This window comes from Heterodontus francisci, chromosome 17 (assembly GCF_036365525.1).
Source record: "Heterodontus francisci isolate sHetFra1 chromosome 17, sHetFra1.hap1, whole genome shotgun sequence".
Lineage (NCBI taxonomy): Eukaryota > Metazoa > Chordata > Chondrichthyes > Heterodontiformes > Heterodontidae > Heterodontus > Heterodontus francisci.
In genome coordinates this window covers 63,289,015-63,313,112 of record NC_090387.1, presented here as the reverse complement: position 1 = coordinate 63,313,112, position 24,098 = coordinate 63,289,015, and the positions used below count along the sequence as shown (strand labels likewise).

At 43.1% G+C, this 24,098-nt stretch overlaps 1 protein-coding gene and 1 long non-coding RNA gene across 4 annotated transcripts in view; one reads left to right on the top strand and one right to left on the bottom strand.

Annotated features, from left to right (window-relative positions):
- LOC137378968 (uncharacterized) overlaps positions 1 to 24,098 on the top strand; it is a 75,569-nt gene that overhangs the window by 27,979 nt on the left and 23,492 nt on the right. The window lies entirely within an intron of this gene.
- Positions 1 to 24,098, bottom strand: part of carmil2 (capping protein regulator and myosin 1 linker 2) — a 227,918-nt gene that overhangs the window by 182,021 nt on the left and 21,799 nt on the right. For all 3 annotated transcript variants that reach the window (XM_068049521.1, XM_068049522.1, XM_068049525.1), the window contains one exon: positions 5,961 to 6,011. In XM_068049521.1, the coding sequence (XP_067905622.1) occupies positions 5,961 to 6,011 (51 nt within the window). The remainder of the gene's footprint in view (positions 1 to 5,960; positions 6,012 to 24,098) is intronic.

Here is a 24,098-nt window from a genome sequence, read left to right as displayed (position 1 = left end):
ACAAAGAGAAAGTAATAGTTTGTGAATGGGCAAAACTGTGGCAAATGGATTTCAATGAAGAAAGAAGGGCTTGTATTTATATAGCACCTTTCACGACCACAGGACGTCCAAAAGCATTCACAGCTAATGAAGTACTGTTGTAGTCTCATTTGTAATGTACAAAACGTGGCAGCAAGCTCCCACAAACAGCAATGTGATAATGACCAGAAGATCTGTTTTTGCAATGTTGTTGAGAGATAAATATTGACCAGGACACTGGGGATAATTCCCCTGCTCTTCTTTGAAATAGTGCCATGGGATCTGTTAAGTTTATCTGAGAGAGCAGACGGGGCCTTGGTCTAACATTTTATCCAAAAGACAGCACTTCCAGCAATGCAGCACTCCCTCAGTACTGCACTGGAGTGTCAGCCTTGATTTTTGTGCTCAGGTCCTGAAGTGGGACAACCTTCTGACTCAGAGGCAAGAACACCACCAATTGCCATGGCTGACACCATAATGTAGGCAAATATGAGATCATGTACTTTGGACCTAAAAAGGACAGAACTGAATAGTTTTGAAATGGTGAAAAAGCTAGAAACAGTGGAGATCCAAAGAGATTTGGGTGTCCGTGTACATAGATCATTAAAATGTTATGTAGAGGTACATAAAATAATCAAAAAGGCTAATGGAATGCTGGCCTTTATATCTAGAGGACTAGAATACAAAAGTGTAGAAGTCATGTTTCGGTTATACAAAGCCCTGGTTAGACAACACATGGAGTACTGAGAGTTGTTCTCACCACCTCACCTTAGGAAAGATATATTGGCTTTGGAGAGAATACAGAGTAGTTTTACCAGAACGATACCTGGGCTCCAAGGGTTCAATTATGAGGTGAGATTACACAAACTCAGGTTGTATCACTGGAATTTTGAAGGTTAAGTAGTGATTTGATCGCAGTTTTCAAGATATTAAGGGGAACTGATATGGTAGAGAGAGAGAAACTATTTCTGCTGGTTGGGGAGTCTTGGACAAGGGGGCAGAGTCTAAAAGTAGAACCAGATCTTTCAGAAGTGAAGTTAGGAAACACTTCTACACACAAAGGTTGGTAGAAGTTTGGAACTCTTCTCTGCAAACAGCAATTGATGCTAGATCAATTGTTAATTCCAAATCTGAGAATGATAGATTTTTGTTATCCAAAGGTATTAGGAGATATGGGGCAAAGGCTGGTAGATGGAGTGAGGTCACAGATCAGTCATGAATGGCGGAACAAGCTCGAGAGGCTAAATAGCCTACTCCTGCGAGTGGGGGGAGCATAACCATCAGCATAGACCAATGGGCTGAATGGTCTGTTTCTGTACTGTAATAATTGAATAATCTAAGATTAGGATCACAAAACAAATTCCATTTCTGAACTGAGATTTCTCTGTGTCATGATTCAATGTCCATCAGTAACAGAACCGACTACAATCAAACTAATTTTGCCGGTCAGCTTTCACAATTGTCAGAGAGGAAAGGCTGTTATCCTATCTGATAGACTTCAATCAAAACCAAACTTCTACACTGGATAATGAACTATAATTAGTTACACTCCTCCTTTTCTCTTATTATCTTCCTCTTTTAATTCCAGTCACCTTAGGGACCCAACCTATTGAAAATTGTCAAAGTTCTCTGGAATTCCCTGGCCTTCTTTCCATAAGAAAGACTTGGCCATATGCCATTTTAATATGCATTTTGGGCAGAAGCCAGCCTGAAAGGGAGTAATTTCTCCACCCAGGATGTTCTTCGGGGCCTTGTGGTTCCTGATCTCAGCAGCAGAGAGGTCTGCAATTGCACTGCTATTTCCTCTCCAGTTTTTAGACATGGGTTTGAACATGTGTCAGGAATGCACCATCGGCACAACAAAAGCCAAAGGCAATGAAATCATATATTCCCATCCTCTAACAGGCACAGCACACTTCAGATACGCTGCGCCTGTCAGCTGCTCAGTGGATGCTCATGAAGGAAAATTGGCTTCAATGTGTCTATCGTAGGTATGAAGGAAATAGTAATATGCAAATACCTTATATTACAAAGCATCTATGGACAGAGATTCTACAAATGCTGCCTGAGCTGCTGAGCATTGCCAGCATTGTCTGTTTTTATTTCAGATTTCCAGCATCCACAGGACTTTGCCGTTATACTTTAGATTTCAACCCTGTTTACCTTCCTGCTTTGTTCTGTGAGTTCAAAGGTGGAAGTACAACTTAGTGCCAGATTGTTTCAGCAGCCATAGGTGATTTGCATGTATTTATAGCTAGCTGTCTACATATAGAAGCTATGAGAGAGAGACAGACAGACAGAGAGACAAACAGGACACAGACAACCTGTTCTGTGGAAGGTTAGAAATGAACCTCCATCTATACTTACGGTCAGAGACTTTGGGCTGAATTTTGCCGCATACTGGCAAGTTCCACCACTGGGGCTGAAAACAGGAGGTAACTCCGCTTTGGTGGGCAGCACGACCCAGGGCGCATATTACCAGCGATGGCCAATTAACAGGCGCCTTCAGGGCTGCCATCCAATTAAGGATGGCGGTCGAACCCCTAGAGCTGCTGGTCCAATCAGAGGGCCAGCAGCTCAGCAGCCTCAATGCTAGAGGTGGCCAATGCTGAGGCTGCAGCTCCAGGGAGAGGGCACCTCAATGGAGGGGTGCCCTTGAAGGGATGTATGAGGTAGGTTAGGAGAAGTCGAGGTCTGGCAGCTGTCAAGCAACAGTGATGTCATTGCCACAGAGGGTCCCCTCCTTGGGCCATGGAGTGCCCACAAAGGAGGGCCTCCCTAACACAGCCTGCTGGGAGGCTGCTAGGTTTCACTGGGTGATCTCCCCTCATGGCAGTGGGCCATCCCCAATGTGGGCAGAATACCTGTGGAGGTGCGAAATGGCCCTTAATTGGCTACTTAAGTGGCTCAAGCGGACACCCAGGGGGCGGCCAAGCTGCCAACTTTGCCGCCACTGGCAATATGGCAAGACGACATCAGGCTCCCTTACAGACACCTTCCCCCACCATTTTGCCAGCCCTCCCACCTCCCAACCCATCGCCAAAGGGCTGGGAATATTCAGCCCAACGTTTGAGGTTGGTTTACATTGAATTTTAGCAGGACAGATGTGACTGTTTATGATTTTCTGTGTTCTGAAGAACAACTAGATTCTATCTATTGTTGTAAATCTGTGTTTGCCTTTGCTATTATCACTAAATCTGCTTGGTAGTTTATAGGGTGCATCACTGTCCGAAATGGTTTTATATCATACCACTTTCTAAAGTTAAGGAGATCGCATGTTCTATCCAGTAAGCCACAGAGAAAAGGGGGCAATTTTCATTCATCTTTCCGCGTAGTAACGGGAGTGGCCGCACAGTTAAAATCACTTCCAATAACTTACTGCCCCATTTCCACTCCATTCCTGCCTGCCTGATGCCACCTTAACTGGTCCTTTTATTTTTAAAAAGGTGGTTGAGGCACCTACCTGACTCAGGTAGCAGCTTCAGCAAAACATTCAAATTGGGGTCCGATGATTTGTAACTGCTGACTGAGCAAGGTGCCTACTACAGTTGAGTGCACTGTTGAACTTCCCATTTTGGGGCCATGAGGAACAGCACTGCTCCTCCAAGCCCCACAAGGAACATCTGGACCTCTGCTGCCCTGGGCTACCGCCCATCCCACAAGATCCTATTGTAACCCCACCTCTCTCCAACTTAACTCGGTGCCAGCAGGCAACCTCTGAGGTGCCCAATCTTTGTCGGCTGGCAGCCAGCCAATTACCTCAATGCCCATTTTAGGTGGGCACTTGGCCAATAGGCTGTAAATGGGATTTAGGAGTTAAAATAGCCAGGGCCTCAAATTGATGACATCAGGAGGGTTTGCCCTTTGTCCTGATACCTGCCCCCAGTTAAAATCGCTATGAGTTGGTGTTCAACCTCTCAGCTCAGTAGAAAACATGGCCTATGTTTGCTGCTGAGCAGTATTTCTTGGCTCTTTCTGTTGTAGCTGATTGAGTGATGATGGGCTTATCATCAATGGTTTACTCAAGATTGGAGGCTGCTGTGAGGCTCCAACATTCACCAGACAGACAGGATAACCTTCACCTGTTTTGTTAAGCACAGACACACAGGAGACAGGTGCTCTCCTGCCTGCCTATGTCCATTGTGACCATGGACCACATCCAAGATGTCATCCCATCTTTATCTTTTAGATTCAGTTGAAAGGACTGTATGTTTCCAGCAATCTCTATTTTTTGTTGAAGTTCACTTGATACTGATCCAACAGTCTGGGTCAGATAAATAACCAGACTTTTACAAACATATATTATAGCATGCAGCAAACATGTCCCAAATGATTACTGTGCCACAACACCTATTAATTTTTTCAAATTAATGACATATTTCAGAGATGTAAACATTTTCAGTATAGAAATCAGTGTAGTAGCCTCTCCAAACTTGGTGGGGCCAAGGGCATGTCCAAGGTGTCTAGGGACAGAGCCTCAATTGGTAACATTCAGCAAAGACCCTGGCCACTCAGTTTAAGCATATTTTGGAGGCAAGAGAATAGCTCTTCTTGCAAGATGCTAGCTTCGAGAAAATATTATAAATCAGTTTAAGAATTACAAAGAGTGAGCCAGATTGGAAATCCACCTAGACATAAAAAGTTATGTTTATTACTGAGTGCCACACAATTAAATAGGTTGCATTGGCTAAGCAAATTGAGTGAGCACAGTTCCTGTATGAAATTTGAAAGGTCCGTAAATCAGGTAGTAAAATTTGATTCACAATGTCAAGACTCCAGCAATAGCTTCATGATTTTAAAAATGATATTAAAAAAAACCTCTTTTTCAACATATTCACTGAGTGATTAACTGTTAATAAATGAGAATTTTTCACATTCACTAAACGCCAGACAGGTGCTCTCCTGCCTGCCTGTGCCCATTGTGACAAAGGACCTAAACCAAGGTGTCATCCCACCTTTATCTTTCAGATTCTGGTGAAGTGACTGTATATTTCCAGTAATTTCTATTTTTTTGTTGAAGTACCCATCATACTGATCCAACAGTCTGAGTCAGGTAAATAACCAAGCTTCACAAGCAAATAAAATATGCATGATGTAATTCACACATGGGCCTGCTCCACAGAGTTAAAGTGATTGGCAAAAGAAGCATAAGCGACATGAGGAAAATCTTTTTCATGCAGCGAGTGGTTAAGGTCTGGAATGCTCTGCCTGAGAGTGAGGTGGAAGCAGGTTCAATCAAGGCTTTCAAAAGGGAATTAGACTGTTATATGAAAAGGAAGAATGTGCAGGGTTACAGGGAGAAGGCGGGGGAATGGCTTAGGTGAATTGGTCATTTGGACAGCCAGTGTAGACACAATGGACCAAATGGCCTCCTTTTGCACTGTAACGATTCTGTGATAACATGCTCATGGTCCTTTATCCGAATCCCTCAACACCTTCACTTGGGTCTACGACACTATGTCATTGACAGATTGGCTTTCTCTCAAACACAAGGACTGCCTGAGAGATTTTGACAAACTTCACCTTCATCTGGTTGTATATTTCTCAACCGTAGAGATCAACCAGATCTTTCTTGATAAGTTGTCTGGCCCCTCTCAACTGCAGTAGATTAAGGTGACATGCGAATGTGTGAAGCAGGCACCTTATGACATGGTGTTGGTTCATGAGGCACCATGAAAGTTCTTCCATGAAATTAGAGTGCATCTAAGTGAGACCGAGATGGATGGCAAATCCGGCAACTCAAGGAAAATCCATATGACATCTGTTACTACATCAGTGCATTGACATACTAAAATAAAACAATTTTTAGCTTATTAATTACGATTGAAAATGTTTAAACTATTAGCCGATCAAAAGTGATGATGATTGAAAACAGCTCCAAGTTTTGCAACGCATAAAGTATGGAAAATGAGGACAAGAATTGACAAGTCTCCAGGGCTTACCTTGGCAGGGAGTCGAACAGGCAGCAGAAATGCCCTCCATGATGTCAAGACCTGAAATGTAAAGAAAAGAAAATAATATACCAGCCACCCATGATTAGGAAATCTCATGAATAACTGAAACCAGTTTTTTGAGGTGCAAAGTATATCACATACACATGGAAATGATGGACAGGAAAAGACCTACTAGCCCATCCAGCTTGTTCCACAATTGTACTACCTGTGGGCGGCACAGTGGTTAGCACCGTAGCCTCACAGCTCCAGCGACCCGGGTTCAATTCTGGGTACTGCCTGTGTGGAGTTTGCAAGTTCTCCCTGTGTCTGCGTGGGTTTCCTCCAGGTGCTCCGGTTTCCTCCCACATGCCAAAGACTTGCAGGTTGATAGGTTAATTGGCCATTATAAATTGCCCCGAGTATAGGTAGGTGGTAGGGGAATATAGGGACAGGTGGGGATGTGGTAGGAATATGGGATTAGTGTCGGATTAGTATAAATGGGTGGTTGATGGTCGGCACAGTTTCGGTGGGCCGAAGGGCCTGTTTCAGTGCTGTATCTCTAAACTAAACTAAACTTATGAATTACAATACATACACGCTACATGCAGCATGTAATCTCCTGTGAAAGATGAATACCAGATCAAAACACAGGCTCCACTCCAACCTCCTCATACTTTTAAAGAGTTGGTATAAAACAATTAATCTAACAGTTACAGTATTTTCGTCACGTGTTTTTTAAACATTGACTATTCATTATAAACATTAATCTTCTCACAAGCCAGCTGTTGTACTACCATGATAAAACACAGCTGCTTGATGATCCATGCTTGCCGCATGCACTTAATTCTATATGGAGACGGACAAAGATTGAACAAGAGGTGATGACCATCACAAGTGCAAACTCTCAGCAAGCTTCTGAATGCTGCAGCAGAAACCAAATCAGATGGAGTAAAGGAGCTGTTGCTGATGTGCCGTGAAATCATTTATGAAGTTAAGTATTTCAATGCAACTACAGAACATCACATGTGCAGCAGATCCTGAGGATTGCACATAACCTGGTCTATGAAGCAGAGACATTGGGCTGGATCTTGTTGTCCCGTTGCCAGGAACGGTGGCAGATGCAGAAAATAGAGGCCGCCCAGTACGGGACCCGTGCCACCTCGATTCTGCAGCGGGCAGCCGCTTAACATACTGACGGCGGCCGCACCACCGCCCCCCCCCCCCACCAGCTCCCCAATCACATGGTGGGGGCAGCATTGGCAAGGCCATGAAGGGCGTCAGCTGATGTGTGAGCAGGTGCTAGCACCATTTTTAAAAGGCTGCCAGCCCTGCAAACAAAATTCAGAGTTGTCCCCATCCATAAAATAATGCAGAGTTGACCCCTTCCCCTCCTTGGTGGTGCCAGCTTCTCATGGATGGGAAAGTGAAGGCGTGAGAGCGCTGCACATTGAGTTCAAGATCGGGAACGGATGGGAAGATCGTGGCGGATGACATTTAAATTTATGCAGAGAGGAATTTAAAATTTAAATATTCACTCTGGTCCCCGTCGCAGAGGGACTGTAACTGTTAGATTAATTGTTTTATACCAACTCTTTAAAAGTATGAGGAGGTTGGAGTGGAGCCTGTGTTTTGATCTGGTATTCATCTTTCACAGGAGGTGCTGCCATGGAGCTCCCCCGCCCCAGGGAAGATCAGGCCAGGCAATCCCAGCGTCGGGTTCCATGGTGGCCACTGCTATTCCAATTCTCCAGATCTTGGGGACTAGGTGGGCTGATGGCACGGCAGCCAATGGTGAGGCAAAGGAAATTGGGGATGCACAAGAGACCAGAGTTGGAGGAACGGAGTTCTCAGAGAGTTGTAGAGCATGAGAAAATTACAGAGATAGGGAGAGGGGAGGCCACGAAGGCATTTGAACATGCTGAGGAAAGGAGAGGAAAAGTTTTTCACCCAGAGGGTGGTGGGGGTCTGGAACTCACTGCCTGAAAGGGTAATTGAGGCAGAAACCCTCAACTCATTCATAAGAAGTCTGGATATGCAGCTCAATTGCAGTAATCTGCAGGGCTATGGACCAAATGCTGGAAGGTGGGATTAGAATAGGTGGAATGTTTTTTGCTGGCACAGAGACGATGGGCCAAGTGGTCACTTTCTGTGCTGTAAACTTTCTATGATTCTATGACGGGATGAAGCACAAACTCATGTGGGGAGCTGGCCATCTTAAATCTAAGTACAGATAGAATGCTTATCTCATCCTGGACAGGAAAGGCTAACGTTCTCAACTGAAGAGCAAGGGAAGGTGTTTATTTTTCGACTCCTCAGGATGATCTTTAGGCCTTGGGGCCTTTTCACTGCTACTCTTCAGCAGCATCCCAAAGGTCCTAATGCCAGAGGCAAATTGGTAACGACACTCCTGTTTCCTGTTCTGCTTTCCAGCACTGGGCCTAGCCAGCAGTCAAGTAGAGTTGGGAGTTTTCCCATGCCATGTTAATGGCCAGGGACATGGCCTGGGCCTGGACAGACAGAACACACTTTATGTGCGTGCTCTTGTTCAGTGCCGAGTCCAGAGGGATTGGAAACATTGACCTCAAAATGTGCAATTAAACATTTCCACTGAAAACTGACAGTGCGTAGCTGAGTCCCTGGATAGGTTATCTAAGTTACTTGTGTAAAAGCACCCTGGTGGTCCAGAGTTGCAATAAAAACTCGCGGGTGAATCAAGCTTTAATCTTCATTTTCTACATCTGTAATTCAAAAATCCAATATTAGATGTTGCTCTTCAGTTGAGAACATTAGCCTTTCCTGTCTAGGATGAGATGAACATTGTAGCTGTACTTAGATTTAAGATGGCCAGCTCCCCACGTGAGTTTGTGCTTCATCCCGTCATAGAATCATAGAAAGTTTACAGCACAGAAAGAGGCCACTAGGCCCATCATGTCTATGCCAGCAGAAAATGTTTCATACATTCTAATCCCTTCCAGCATTTGGTCCGATGCCCTGCAGATTACCGCAATTGAGCTGCGCACCCAGACTTCTTTTCAATGAGTTGAGAGTTTCTGCCTCAACTACCCTTTCAGGCAGTGAGTTCCAGACCCCCACCACCCTCTGGGTTAAAAAACATTTCCTCATCTCCCCTCTAATCTTTCTACCAATCACTTTAAATCTAAGCCCTCTAGTCACTGACCTCTCGGCTAAGGTAAATAGGCCCTTCACCTTCACTCTATCCATGCCCCTCAAAATTTTGTACATTTCATTCAGATCTCCTCTCAGCCTTCTCTATTCCAAGGAGAACAACCCCAGCCTATCCAATCTTTCCTCATAGCTACATTTTTCTAGTCCTGGCAACATCTTGGTTCAAACATGGACAAAAAAGCTGAACTCAAGAGGTGAGGTGAGAGTGACTGCCCTTGACATAAAGGCAGCATTTGACAGAAAATGGTATCAAGCAGCGCTAGCAAAACTGGAGTCAATGGCAATCGGGGGGGAAACTCTCCACTGGTTGGAATCGTACCTAGCGCAAAGGAAGATGGTTGTGGTTGTTGGAGGTCAATCATCTGAGCTCCAGGACATCACTGCAGGAGTTCCTCAGGGTAGTGTCCTAGGCCCAAACATCTTCAGCTGCTTCATCAATGACCTTCCTTCAATCATAAGGTCGGAAGTGGGGATGTTTGCTATGATTGCACAATGTTCAGCACCATTTGCGACTCCTCAGATACTGATGCAGTCCATGTAGAAATGCAGAAAGGCCTGGACAGATAAGTGGCAAGTTACATTCGCGCCACACAAGTGCCAGGAAATGACCATCTCCAACGAGAGAATCTAACCACCTCCCCTAGACATTCAATGGCATTACGATCGCTGAATCGCCCACTATCAACATCCTGGGGGTTACCAATGACCAGAAACTGAACTGGAGTAGCCACATAAATACTGTGGCTACAAGAACAGGTCAGAGGCTAGGAATCCTGCGGCAAGTAACTCACCTCCTGACTCCCCAAAGCCTGTCCACCATCTACAAGGCACAAGTCAGGAGTGTGATGGAATACTCTCCACTTGCCTGGATGGGTGCAGCTCCAACAACACTCAAAAAGCTTGACATCATCCAGGACAAAGCAACCCGCTTGACTGGCACCCCGTCCACAAACATTCACTCCCTCCACCACTGATGCACAGTGGCAGCGGTGTGTACCATCGACAAGATGCACTGCAGCAACGCACCAAGGCTATTCAGGCAGCACGTTCCAACCCTGCGACCTCTACCACCTAGAAGGACAAAGGGAGCAGATGCACGGGAATACCACCACCTGCAACCTCCCCTCCAAGCCACACACCATCCTGACTTGGAACTATATCACTGTTCCTTCACTGTCGCTGGGTCAAAATCCTGGAACTCCCTTCCTAATAGCATTATGGGTGTACTTACCCCACATGGACTGCAGCAGTTCACCATCACCTTCTCATATGCAATTAGGGATGGGCAACAAATGCTGGCCTAGCCAGCGACGCCCACATCCCATGAAACGAATTCAAAAAAATCCTCGTAAATCTCCTCTGTACCCTCTCTAGTGCAATTACATTCTTTCTGTAATGAGGTGACCAGAACTGCACACAGTACTCAAGTTGTGGCCTAATCAATGATTTATACAGTTCCAGCATAACCTCCCTGCTCTTATATAATATACTTCGGATAATAAAGGAAAGGATTCCATATGCCTTCTTAACCACCTAATCAACTTGTTCTGCTACCTTCAGGGATCTATAGACATCCATTCCAAGGTCCTTCACTTCCTCTACACCTCCCAGTTTTTTCCCATTAATCGTGTATTCCTTTGCCTTGTTTGACCTCCCCAAATGCATCACCTCACATTTCTTCAGGTTGAATTCCATTTGCCACTTTTCTGCCCATCTGACCAGACCATCAATATTTTCCTGCAGCCTACAGCTATCCTCTTCGCTAGCTACCACACGGCCAATCTTTGTGTCGTCTGCAAACTTCTTGATCATGCCCCCCACATTTACATCCAAATCGTTAATATGTACCACAAAAAGCAGGGCACCCAGTACTGAGCCCTGCGGATCGCCACTGGAAACAGCTCTCCAGCTGCAAAAACACCCGTCAACAATTACCCTTTGTTTCCTGCCATTGAGCCAATTTTGTATCCACCTTGCTGCATTTCCCTGAATCCCATGGGCTTTTATATTTTTAACTGTCATCTGAGACCTGCCCAGTCCAGTTGCACAGTCTCCGCTGTTCTTTTTTATTTTTAAAGATATAATTGCACAATCTTGGTTGCTCATGTTTGAAGAGGTAGTTTATGTGTCGGCCATTGTATAGGTGGAATGAATTGCATTAATGTAATCTCATTTAAAGAAACACTAACGTTGGAATAATTTTGCCTTTGGCTGATGGTATAAAACGGATGATATTGATTCAGCCACCTGTTCTATATCTCTCCCAATCTTCACTTCCAAGCATGTGGGCCCTGAAATCTCAAGCGTGCACTCAGTCTCCTGATGTTAGCCTGGTGAGAGAATTGCAGAACTCACAAAAACCGGTGGAGTTGTTTGCATGCCAGACTGTTCCCCCTCCATCAATCAAAATTAAATAGCACAGATGAAGGGAGGGGTTTTTTTGAGGGAATAGGGAAAAGAAATACAACAAAATAAAAGTAATCATCAGGCCTCAAACTATTTTTGAAGTGGACTTAACCAAACAACAACCACCAAAAAACAATTTATATAATTTATGGGGACCAGAATAGTCCATTTTAATCATTTCAAGGAACGTCATCAATTTAGCCCTAGAGAACCTCTCAATAGGGAATGATTATGAAGTTTACTCTAATACAGGAACTATAAAATCCAGCCCAAGGTCTTTCTTTTTGCAAAGGAAAATGAGCATCTCTTAGATTTGTAAAAATAAAAGTGTAAAGTGGTGTAACTGCAAGAAACCTAGCGATTGCCTATTTCAAAGAACATGCTTTATGACCTACATATTGACATATATGCCAATAATTGTGATGGAAATATGTTTTGATTGTGCACACTTTCAGCAAACAAATCCTTCAAGTAATAATACTTCTTTGTTGTCATGCATACCTTAAGAAGAAATTGAAATGTGGTGTTGCAAGCATGAATACTACTCACTTAGAGCTATGGATATGCTGTTTGCTCACCCAATTTTTACTATATAAGGGAACATCTGAGACGGAAGTGAGCTCATAGGTTGGAGCTGAACTTCAACCCCCTACTGTTATCATGACACCATCACTTCCTGACCCTTATGAAATGACACAACTCAGGAAACAGATTAATTTCCCTACTGTTGGCAGTACAGTGTATGACGTTCTTGATATCGAGAGTATGCAAACTGAAAATGTATTCCGCCTTTCCCATTAATGACAGTGCAAGGTTTTGCAGCACCTCAATATTGAAAAGACAAGGTTCCATTAATGTTTTATAACCATGCAGCAATACACTAGCTTCCACAGCAGTTCAAGATACTGCCAATGTTAGAATTAATGTTGCAGTGGGACAATGTTTTCATTTACAAGATTTTTAAAAATTTACACGTTGCTGGTATGGGTTTCCAGTACATTTTGTACGATCAATTAATACTGGAGCCATAAATTCTGATGATGTGCAAGACCTTCATGTTTGAGGCAGTAGGGGGCAGTAAAGAAACTCATCTCTCTCTTATCCTGGGTTACTCTCAACTGGGTAAAATGATCCATTTCAATTGTTTAGAATTTGTTGACACTAGGGCCGAGAAACTTGTCCGTGCAGCACCCGTTTTTCCGGTGCTAAATGGCCTCCTAAGCCTCCAATATGGTGAGCAGGAAATTTATGTTCATTGCAAGATGGAAGTGCAACACCCCCTGCCATATTGGTAAAGACCAAAAATTGGCATGCAATGTCCAGTTCTGAAACAGGCATTAGGCCCTTTGCATATGCAAAAAAGGGCATAATGCCCATTTGAGGACCCCACTGTAAGCTTTGCTGGATTGAACAGGGAAGCCTTTCCAACTGTCCTAACCCAGGACAGAAGAGGATCAGTCCCATAAAAGGACATTAAAGTTAGCTGCTTTTGTTCCTTGCTCCTCTTGGACTCAAGAAAAATTAGGTCTCCCTTCCTCCAGATTCCCATCTTTGTGAATACAAGATCCATGTTAGATACCCCTGAAACTTGATCCTGTCACCTACTTTGTGTTAGTGAGTGGCCTGTAGGCCACAGGAATTTCCTCTGCTTGTCTGCCAGAATGGACAGGAAGTTGAATGGCAGTTTGTTAATCAGGCTTGAGAGTTAAAATAGACTGGGCCTGATTTCTGCAGCAGTGGGCGAGCTTCCAATCCACCTCACCATAAACAGGCTAGAGTCGAAATCAGGGCCCTAGTGTCAACATTGAACATTCCCAAGTCACATATAGCACAGCTAGATGCAGAGGAAAGCTCCTCCCAGTCAGCCCCATCAATGTCTTTTATATTCATTCATGGAATGTGGGTGTTTCTGACAAGGCCAGCATTTATTGTCCATCCTAATTACCCTCAACTGAGTGATTTGCTAAAGGGGTTGCAACTGTGGGTCTGGAATCATATACAGAGCTGATTGGGCAAGAACAGCAGGTTTCCTTTCCTAAAGGATATTAGTGAACCCGAGGGGTTTTTGTGACAATCCAGTAGTTTCATAGTCACCGTGAATGATACTAGCTGTTTTTCCCCCCCCGAAATTTAAATTCCTCAGCTGTTGTAGTAGGATTTGAACTCACTCTGGATCATTAGTCCAGGGCTCTGGATTACTAGTCCAGTAACATAACCATTAAGCTATCATTCCCTGCGATGTTGTTCCTCATCCTTAATCTCAGAGGAATATCTCCACTGCAGTAATGCAATATTTATTTCATTTCCCACACCAGCTTTCCTTATGCTTGTCTGATTGACAGTGTCAAATTGTTACTGAATTTGGAACATTTTTTGTGCTGTGGGCCCATGCATACTAGGAAGTGGATTGACATTTCACAGCCAGTATACATGGGAAATCTTAATTTGGTTGTTTTGAACGCAGGTTGCAGAGGCAAATGGCCAATGTCTAATGCACTGTACATCCCAGTTCCCTGTTCCATGTGCTTATTACCCTTTTACTGAAAACAAACTTGACTTGATTTACTATTTTGTTATATTATTGTGACAGAAACCACACCTGCCAAATGGAAACATATTAATTTCGGCATATGCAACTATTTGAATTTGTACTGGACAAAGAACAAAGAACAGTACAGCACAGGAACAGGCCATTCGGTCCTCCAAGCCTGCGTCGATCTTGATGCCTGCCTAAACTAAAACCTTCTGCACCACCAGGGACCGTATCCCTCTATTCCCATCCTATTCATGTATTTGTCAAGATGCCTCTTAAACGTCGCTATCGTACCTGCCTCCACCACCTCCCCCGGCAGCAAGTTCCAGGCACTCACCAGCCTCTGTGTAAAGAACTTGCCTCGCACATCCCCTCTAAACTTTGCCCCTCGCATCTTAAACCTATGTCCCCGAGTAACTGACTCTTCCACTCTGGGAAAAAGCTTCTGACTATCCACTCTGTCCATGCCACTCATAACTTTGTAAACCTCTATCATGTCGCCCCTCCACCTCTGTCGTTCCAGTGAAAACAATCCGAGTTTATCCAACCTCTCCTCATAACTAATGCCCTCCAGACCAGGCAACATCCTGGTAAACCTCTTCTGTACCCTCCCCAAAGCCTCCACGTCCTTCTGGTAGTGTGGCGACCAGAATTGCACGCAATATTCTAAGTGTGGCCTAACTAAAGTTCTGTACAGCTTCAGCATGACTTGCCAATTTTTATACTCTATGCCCCAACCGATGAAGGCAAGCATGCCGTATGCCTTCTTGACTACCTTATCCACCTGCGTTGCCACTTTCAGTGACCTGTGGACCTGTACGCCCAGATCTCTCTGCCTGTCAATACTCCTAAGGGTTCTGCCATTTACTGTATACTTCCCACCTGTATTCGATCTTCCAAAATGCATTACCTCACATTTGTCCGGATTAAACTCCATCTGCCATTTCTCCGCCCAAGTCTCCAACCGATCTATATCCTGCTGTATCCTCTGACAATTCTCATCACTATCCGCAACTCCACCAACCTTTGTGTCGTCTGCAAATTTATTAATCAGACCAGCTACATTTTCCTCCAAATCATTTATATATACTACAAACAGCAAAGGTCCCAGCACTGATCCCTGCGGAACACCACTAATCACAGCCCTCCATTCAGAAAAGCACCCTTCCACTGCTACCCTCTGTCTTCTATGACTGAGCCAGTTCTGTAACCATCTTGCCAGCTCACCTCTGATCCCGTGTGACTTCACCTTTTGTACCAGTCTGCCATGAGGGACCTTGTCAAAGGCTTTACTGAAGTCCATATAGATAACATCCACTGCCCTTCCTTCATCAATCATCTGTGTCACATCCTCAAAAAACTCAATCAAATTCGTGAGACATGACCTCCCCTTCACAAAACCATGCTGCCTCTCGCTAATAAGTTTGTTTGTTTCTAAATGGGAGTAAATCCTGTCCCGTTGACCATAACTTTATTAAAAATACCACAGAGCAGTGGCTGAAAACATGGCTGTACATTTGTATTCTGAGAGACAGTTAGAGTCATAGAGTTATACAGCACAGAAACAGGCCCTTCGGCCCACCATGTCCGCATCGGCCATCAAGTCTATCTATTCTAATCCCATTTTCCAGCACTTAGCCCATAGCCTTGTTTGCTGTAGTGTTTCAAGTGTTCATCTAAATACTTCTTAAATGTTGTGAGGGTTCCTGCCTCTACCACCCTTTAGGCAGTGTTTTCCAGATTCCAACCACCCTCTGGGTGAAAATGTTTTTCCTCAAATCCCCTCACCTTAAATCTATGCCCCCGGTTATTGACACCTCTGCGCTCCCTGATTCAATTAGTCAGATGGGTTTTGTCAATCGTGATGATCAAAAGACATTGAGAGTCAGCACTCCACACACCCCTCCCCCCACTGAGTGTGTCTAGCAAGCTTTGAAGAATGAACAACTCTCACAGGCAATGCGTGTCAGAGCTGGTCACATGACTAACCTGCTGGCCGACCTGGGAATTGATTGAATTGTGCATCACAGAAAAGTTTTGAGACAGAATGCAATTTTGAAGACCAAAGAGAAGCAAGGTCTCTCTCTCTCTCTGTGTCTCTCTCACGCAAAGTTCCAGCGACCCACGGAAGTAACTTAAGCCTCAAGACAGAAGACCCCTGCAGCCTTCTGGTACCAGTGAAACAAGTTTGAAAGTATGAACTGGGCCCCAAAGAGAACTGCAAGACTTAACTTCAATCAAAGACTTCACAGCAAAACTAAAAAACAGTAACTGAATTCCATCTACTGCTTCAAACCTTCCCGCCCAATTCTTTCTTCTCCTCTGTATCTATTTGTGTGCGTGCTTATCGCATATGCATGCTCGCGTGGTTGTGTCAGGTATTTTTACTGGTTTTAACTGAGGTTGAGTGTTAAGGTTAATAAACTTACACCTTTCTTGCTTAAACCTGAGAAAGCCTGTCTGATTAATTCCACTACAATTAGAGAGCAGTGAGCAAGGATTCACTGAGGTAAAGCTCAAAATACTGTTTTAAAAGTTAAACCCTGTTACGGCCAAACCAAGAAAGGGGCGAGAAGGGAGCTCTAGACCCCTTCCGCACCTGGTAATAACAATTATCCTTCTCTTAAAACTGAGTCCTTGTTCTTAATCCACATTCTCCAAGCCCCTCATAATTTTAAATGCTTCTGTCAATTCTTGATCTTCTCTTTTGAAAAATAAAAAGTCCCAGGATAGATAACTTAGCTCTGGAATTAATTTAATAGCCCTCCATCCAATAATTGAATACAAAGATCAAAGAGAGACCAAATGTGTGCATAGTTCTCCAGTTGCAGTCTCACCAAAGACAGATATAATGTTAGTGTTGCCTCTTATCAACTTAAGTTATAATCCTAGTTATTCATCCTCATATTTTGTTCACCTTCTGAACTGCCTGTGAACAATGCACTGACGAGTTACGGGGTAAGGATCAGAGGAGTGGTACTTGCTAAACTGCTGTTGCTGAGAGGTTTCCTTCTATGCATTCTATTCAACTATTCTAAGATTCTATGCATCACCTGCAAATTTGGACACCATAAATATGATTCCATTCTCCAAACCATTTATATCAAAAATGTAGACAACAGCAGTCCCAACACCAAACCCTATGACACATCACTGATAGCTGGCTGCCACTCAGATACCTGAAAAACATACACCACAATTTGTTGCTGTCCACCAACAAGCCAACTTCGAATCAAGTTCATGGGCCCAAACCTTATGCAGTCGTCTGTTATATGAGACAGTGTCTTATTGCCTTTCAGAAATCCATGGATACACATTTGTACCAAGTGTCTGTGGCTTGAGGAGCTTCGGCTCAGTTAATGAGCTGGAGGCCGAACTACAGACATTGCAATGCATCAGGGAGGGGGATGTTACCTGGACACTTTGTTCCAGAAGGCATTTAGGATAGGGTCGTCTGATTTGGTCAGTGGTCAGGGACAGGAGGGAAGCTGGGAAAAGGTGGTCGGGTAGTTCTGTGAGTCAGGCAGGTAAGGGGATCGAGAAGGTGGGAGTGGAGGAGTCTCAGCCCTTGCAATTGAGCAATAAGTTTGAGGTTCTTGCAGCTTGTATGGAGAAGAGTGATGGCTGTAGTGTGGATGAGCAGATTGACTATGGCAGCATGGTACAGGAAGCCATTCAAGTTGGGGGAGCTGAAAGGAATGTAGCAGTAGTAGGGGACAGTACAGTCAAGGGAATAGACACTGTTCTCTGCAGCTGAGAGCGAGAATCCAGAGGGCTGTGTTGTGTGCCCGGTGCCAGGGTTTGGGACATCTGGTTAGGACTGGAGAGGAACTTACAGTGGGAGGGGGAGGATCCAGTTGCCGTGGTCCATGTAGGTACCAACTACATAGATAGGACTACATAGATAGAGGTTCTGCGTAGGGAGTATAATTAAAGACTGGTGTGGGACAAGTGGGTTCTGGTTTGTGCGTCACTGGCAGCAGTACTGGGGAAAGTGGGGGCTGTACCATTGGGATGGACTTCACCTGAACTGTGCTGGGACCAGTGTTCTAGCGAATTGTGTAAATCAGGAAGTAGAGAGGGCTTTAAAATAAATACTGGGGGGAAGGGATTATGTAGTGGAAGATTGAGTATATTAAAGGGAAATGACAAGGCAATAGATCAAGGTAGCAATAAAGGTAATGATAATCAGAGTATGGCAGGAAGGGACAGTGATTGTGCCAGTGTTTACAAAAACAGTAAAAAAAAACTGAGTTAAGGGCTCTGTATCTGAATGCCCATAGCATTCGTAATAAAACAGACGAATTGTTAGTTCAAATAGAAATTCATATGTATGACCTGATAGCCATTACAGAGACAAGGAAACCAAAGCGGAGACCTGAATATCCAAGGTTATGTGACATTCAGGAAGGATAGGAAGCTGGGAAAAGGTGGTGGGGTAGTTCTGTTAATTAAAGAGGGCATTAGTACTGTTGTGAGAGATGACCTTAGTTCTAAAGATCAAGATGTAGAATCAATTTGGATGGAACTAAGAAACAGCAAGGGGCAGAAAACATTGGTGGGAGTTGTTTATCGGCCATCAATGGTAATGTAAATAGACCAGTGGTAATGTAAATCACAGTATAAATCAGGAAATTAGAGGTGCTTGTAACAAGGGTAATACAGTAATCATGGTGGATCTCAATCGACATATAGACTGGGTAAACCTAATTAGTACTAATGTTGTGGAGGATGAATTTTTGGAACGTATGTGAGATGGTTTTCTAGAGCAGTACGTTGAGGATCCAACTACGGAATGGGCTATTTTAGATCTAGTATTGTGCAATGAAAAAGGGCCAATTAATAAACTCATTGTAAAGGAGCCTTTAGGAAAGAGTGACCACAATATGAAGGAATTTTACATTAAGTTTGAAAGTGATGTAGTTCAATCAGAAATTGGGGTCATAAATCGAAGCAAAGGAAACAATGAAGGTATGAGGGGCAAATTGGGTGTGGTGGATTGGGAAACTATGTTAAAAAGTATGATGGTAGACAGGCAATGGCTAATATTTAAAGAATTAATACATAGTTTACAACAAAACTACATTCCTTTAATGCACAAAAACCCAACAAGGGAAGTGTTCCAACGTGGCTAACAAAATAATCCAAGGATTATATTAAATCAAAGGAATCAAATAGAAAGGTGCCGAAAAAATGGTAAGCCTGAGGATTGGGAGCATTTTAGAATTCTGCAAAGGAAGACCAACAAAAAGATTAAGAAAGGGAAAATAGAATACCAGAGTAAACTGGCGAGAACCTTAAAAACGGACCGTAAAAGCTTCTAGGTATGTAAAAAGGAAAAGATTAGCAAAAAAAATGTGGATCCATTATAAGTGGAGTCAGGAGAATTTATAATGGGGGAAAAAGGAAATGGCAAAGAAACTAAACAATTACTTCATGTCTGTCTTCACTGCGGAAAATATTAAAAACCTCCCAGAAATGATAGAGAATCAAAGGACAAGTGTAAATGAGGAACTGCAAGATAATAATAAAAAAAGTACGAGAGAAATTAATGGGACTTAAAGTAGATAAATCCCCTGGACCTGATGTTCTACATCCCAGAGTGCTGAAAGACATGGCTGTAGAGATATTAAATGCATTGGTGGTCATCTTTCAAAGTTCTGTAGACTCAGGAATGGTTCCCGCAGATTGGAAGGTGGCAATTGTAACCTCATATTTAAGAAAGCAGGGAGAGAGAAAATGGGGAACTACAGACCTGTTAGAGTAACATCAGTCATAGGGAAAATGCTTGAGTCTATAATAAAGGATGTGATAACAGGACACTTAGAAAATAATAGTAGGATTAGGCAGAGTCAACATGGATTTATGAAAGGGAAATCATGTTTAATAAACCTGTTGGAGTTTTTTTGAGGATGTAACTAACAGAATAGTTAAGGGGGAAGAGGTGGATGTGACACATTTAGATTTTCAGAAAGGTCCCATACAAGAGGTTAGTAAATAAAATTAGAGCACATGGAATTGGGGGGAATATACTGGCATGGATTGAGAATTGGTTAACTGACAGAAAACAGAGAGTAGGAATAAAAGGGTAATTTTCAGGTTGGCAGGCCGTGACTAGTGGGGTACTGCAAGGATCAATGCTTGGGCCCAAGCTATTCACCATCTATATCAATGATTTGGATGTGAGGGTTAAATGTAATATTTCCAAGTTTGCAGATGACACAAAACTAGGTGGAAGTGTGGGTTGTGCGGAGGATGCAAAGACACTTCAAGGGGATTTGGAGAGGCGAAGCGAGTGGGACAAAATTTGGCAGATGGAATACAATGTGGAGAAATATGAGGTTATCCACTTTGGTAAGAAAAACAGAAATACAGTGCTGAATTTTACCAGCACCTCGACGACATGGGTCGCAGGGCGGGGGCCTGGTAAACTTCTGCGGGGAGAGGCCCGCCTCGACCTGCAATGTCAAGAAGGGCCCACCACATATTACTGGCGGTAGGGGGACCTTGGAGCAGCCTCTCCGCCACATGGCGGCAGGCCCTTCATCTCCATATGTAGATTTCCATTAAATGTATTCAAATTAACTTACCTGCCGTCCCAGGCCGATTTTACAGCCTCCGTTTGTCCTTCGCACGCCTTCAGAACTCCTCAGAGTTCCGAGGTGAGAACCTGGTGGGGAGGTGGCAGTAATAAAAATTTCAGGGTGGGAGGGGTGGAGGAGCGGGGAAATCAGTTTTTATTGGATGTGGGGATCATGGAAAAGGGTTATAGGCCAAATGTTATAAGTTTAGGGGTAAATTTTGGGTAGGGTAAAAGGAACGTGTTAGTCATTGGGAAGTTGGGGAGGGGCCATCCACATATTTCATATTGTTTAATAAAGATTTTATACAGTTGCTTGTCTAAAAATTTAAAGTAAAGTAATTCTAAGAGCTAAAAGTCCTTTAAAAAGTGGCGCCGGCGCCTAAGCAGTGGTGCCGGACACCATTGCCGGTGACATGGAGGCCGCTCCTACACATCATCGGGGCGGGCACTCCGCCCCCACTATTTAAATGAGCCCCCACGCGAAATATCGCGGGTGCTCCCTGGCGGCTGCTGAATGCGGGCATCCCGCCAAGTTCAAAGGGCACAGCTGCGGAGCCCATTATTCAGCCCATTAAGTATTTCATAAATGGTCAGAGGCTGGGAAGTTTGAAGTTCAAAGGGAATTGGGTGTCCTTGTTCATGTGTCACTAAAACTAACATGCAGGTACCTCAAGCAATTAAGGCGGCAAATGGTATGCTGGCCTTTATTATATGAGAATTTGAGTATAGGAATAAAGATGTCTTACTGCAATTATATAGTGCTTTGGTGAGACTGCACCTGGAGATTTGTATGCAGTTTTGGTCTCCTTACCTTACCATAGAGGAAGTGCAATGAAGGTTCACCAAACTAATTCCTGGGATGGTCCTTTGAGGAAGATTAAATAGACTGGCCCTTTATTCTCTGGAGTTCAGAAGAAAGGTGATATCATTCAAACTTACAAAATTCTTACAGGGCTTGACAGGGTAGATGCAGAAAGGAGGTTTCCCCTGGCTGGGCAGGTTAGAACCAAGGGACACAGTCTGAGAATAAGGGGCAGGCCATTTAGGACTGAGATGAGGAGGAATTACTTCACTCCAAGGGTGGTGAGTCTTTGGAATTCTCTGCCCCAGAGGGCTGTGGAGGCTCAGTTGTTGAGTATGTTCAAGTCTGAGATCGATAGATTTCTACATATTAAAAACATCAAGGGATATGCAAATAGTGCAGGAAAATGGTGCTGAAGTAGATCAGCCATGATCTTATTGAACGGCAGAGCAGGCTCAAGGGGCTGAATGGCCTACTCCTGCTCCTATTTCTTATGTTCTTATGATACAATATCACCCAGTGGATCCATAACCTCAAAAAATCTAATAGATTATTTAAACTGTTCCTAAAACCATGCTGGCTATCTCTAACTCAGATCCATCCTCAAGCTATCCTTACATTATCCCTCATCGCAGTTATAAGCAATTTCCAAAAAAGTAGGTAAAGATTAAAGATTTGTACATTTGATGGGTTGTTCTTATTTCCCCCTTTTAAAAATAAACATCACATTTGGTGCTTTCCAATCCTCCAGGACATGAGGATTGGAAAATATTAGTGAGGAGATTCATAACTCTGTCAGAACCCTGGGTTAAAAGGTATCACAGCGCAGGCCCCTATCTACCTTGAGCATCTACCAATTCCTCAGTATATCCTCCTTACGATTTCAAGAGTTTCCAGATTATACTCACTTTTAAACGGTTTCCTTGAGTTTGCCATTTATCCCCCTCTAGATTGTAGATACAACTTTGCCAAAAGTATTAAAGGATAGATTTGTTTTAAGTCAATAATTTGTGGTGATTTTTTTCCTAACACAGATTGTATTTTCTTTACATGAAGAGAATTGCAAAAAAATGAATGGGGCTTTGGTGGTATTCCCTTGTCAGACTTGGCTGAGCAATTGGAGAATGTGAGATTTCCTGCATATAATTTAACTTAAGTTTATGGCCAATACTCAACTGCTGGATATAAAAAGGTACTTCTGCAATCAGCTAACAGTGTAATTAAAAGGGAAACAAACGGAGGAGGAAAGTCCAAGTGCAGTGATTGCAGAGCTTGTTAGAAAACAACACTCAGTGCTCTTTGCGAATGTGCACATTTCCCAAAAGGATCACAGCCCACTCCCTCCAATACTAAAAAAAATTCTATTTCATATTTAAAAAGTTAATCTTGGAACACATTGCTTCACTGTTTTATGAGATGTTGGTTATTGCTGAATTATGGTTATACCTTGAATTAGATTTCAATTCCTTAATCAACACTATTGCCAAAAAGATTATCGAGTCATTTATCTCATTGTCTTTTGTGTGACCTTGCTGTGTGCATATTTGGTGCTGTGTTCCACTAGGCTACAATGGTGACTACGCTTCAAAATATTTCACTGGCTATGAAAGTGCTTCAGAAAGTCCTGAGGTTGTGAAAGTTGATTTATAAATGTAAGTTCTTTCTTTCCAGTTTTCTTTTCACATTATAAAGGTACTATCACTGCTAGCCAAAATTGTACTAAATGTATCACATATTTGTTTTAACAATACATTTGTGCAATAATGCAGCATCTATACATGAATTGACAAGGGAAATCTTGAAAGACTCGGCTCTTGTTCTATCTTTCACCATCTGGCTATCATGAATGTAACATGGTAGCAGAGGATGGTTGCCTAAAGGTGAAGGATAGAACCCGCACCTAGGTCTTTATATAGTTATAAGTTTTTATTTACTGAGACACACATAACAATCATGCACCCCCAAACTCAACCAACACAGTTTCAGTTTGCTATGATGTAAAGGAGCACAGACAAATCCCCAGTTAATGCCCACTACCTGAATACAATTAAACATACAATTAATATATGATTAACAACATTACTACTAAAATGTAATTTTTTTCTACTTTATCACTAGTCAGTAAACAAAAAGTTATATTATCCCTTTATGCTTGGTTGCCAATGCTCATTTAAAAGAATATTGCCTGTTATAGTTCTTATAATAAATTCTATTTAGCTACACAGAGCATAAAGCAAATGCTCCAGCTATTTTTGAACCAGTACAATACCCAAGTTCACCATTCACTGCAATGAGAAGCTTTTTTATGTTGTCCGATGCAACATAAATGAGATGCGTGGAGTTCAGGTTGATTGAAGATTTTGAAACAGGTTTATTAAACAGCTAACTAATGTATACAGTACAGAGCTAACTATTACAGAACTTGCCTCTTGGTGTTGCAGTCGCACAGTGAGACTGGCATGTACTCACGTGACTATGTCCTGGTACTTGGCTCATTAGCATACCAAGATTTTAAAGGGACATTACTCTTAAAGGCAATCACACAACATTCACCACAGACAAACACACACATATCAGAATAATTTTCTTATTAAAAAAAAAAATGTACAAATGCTTTCCATCTGATTGCTTCATTCC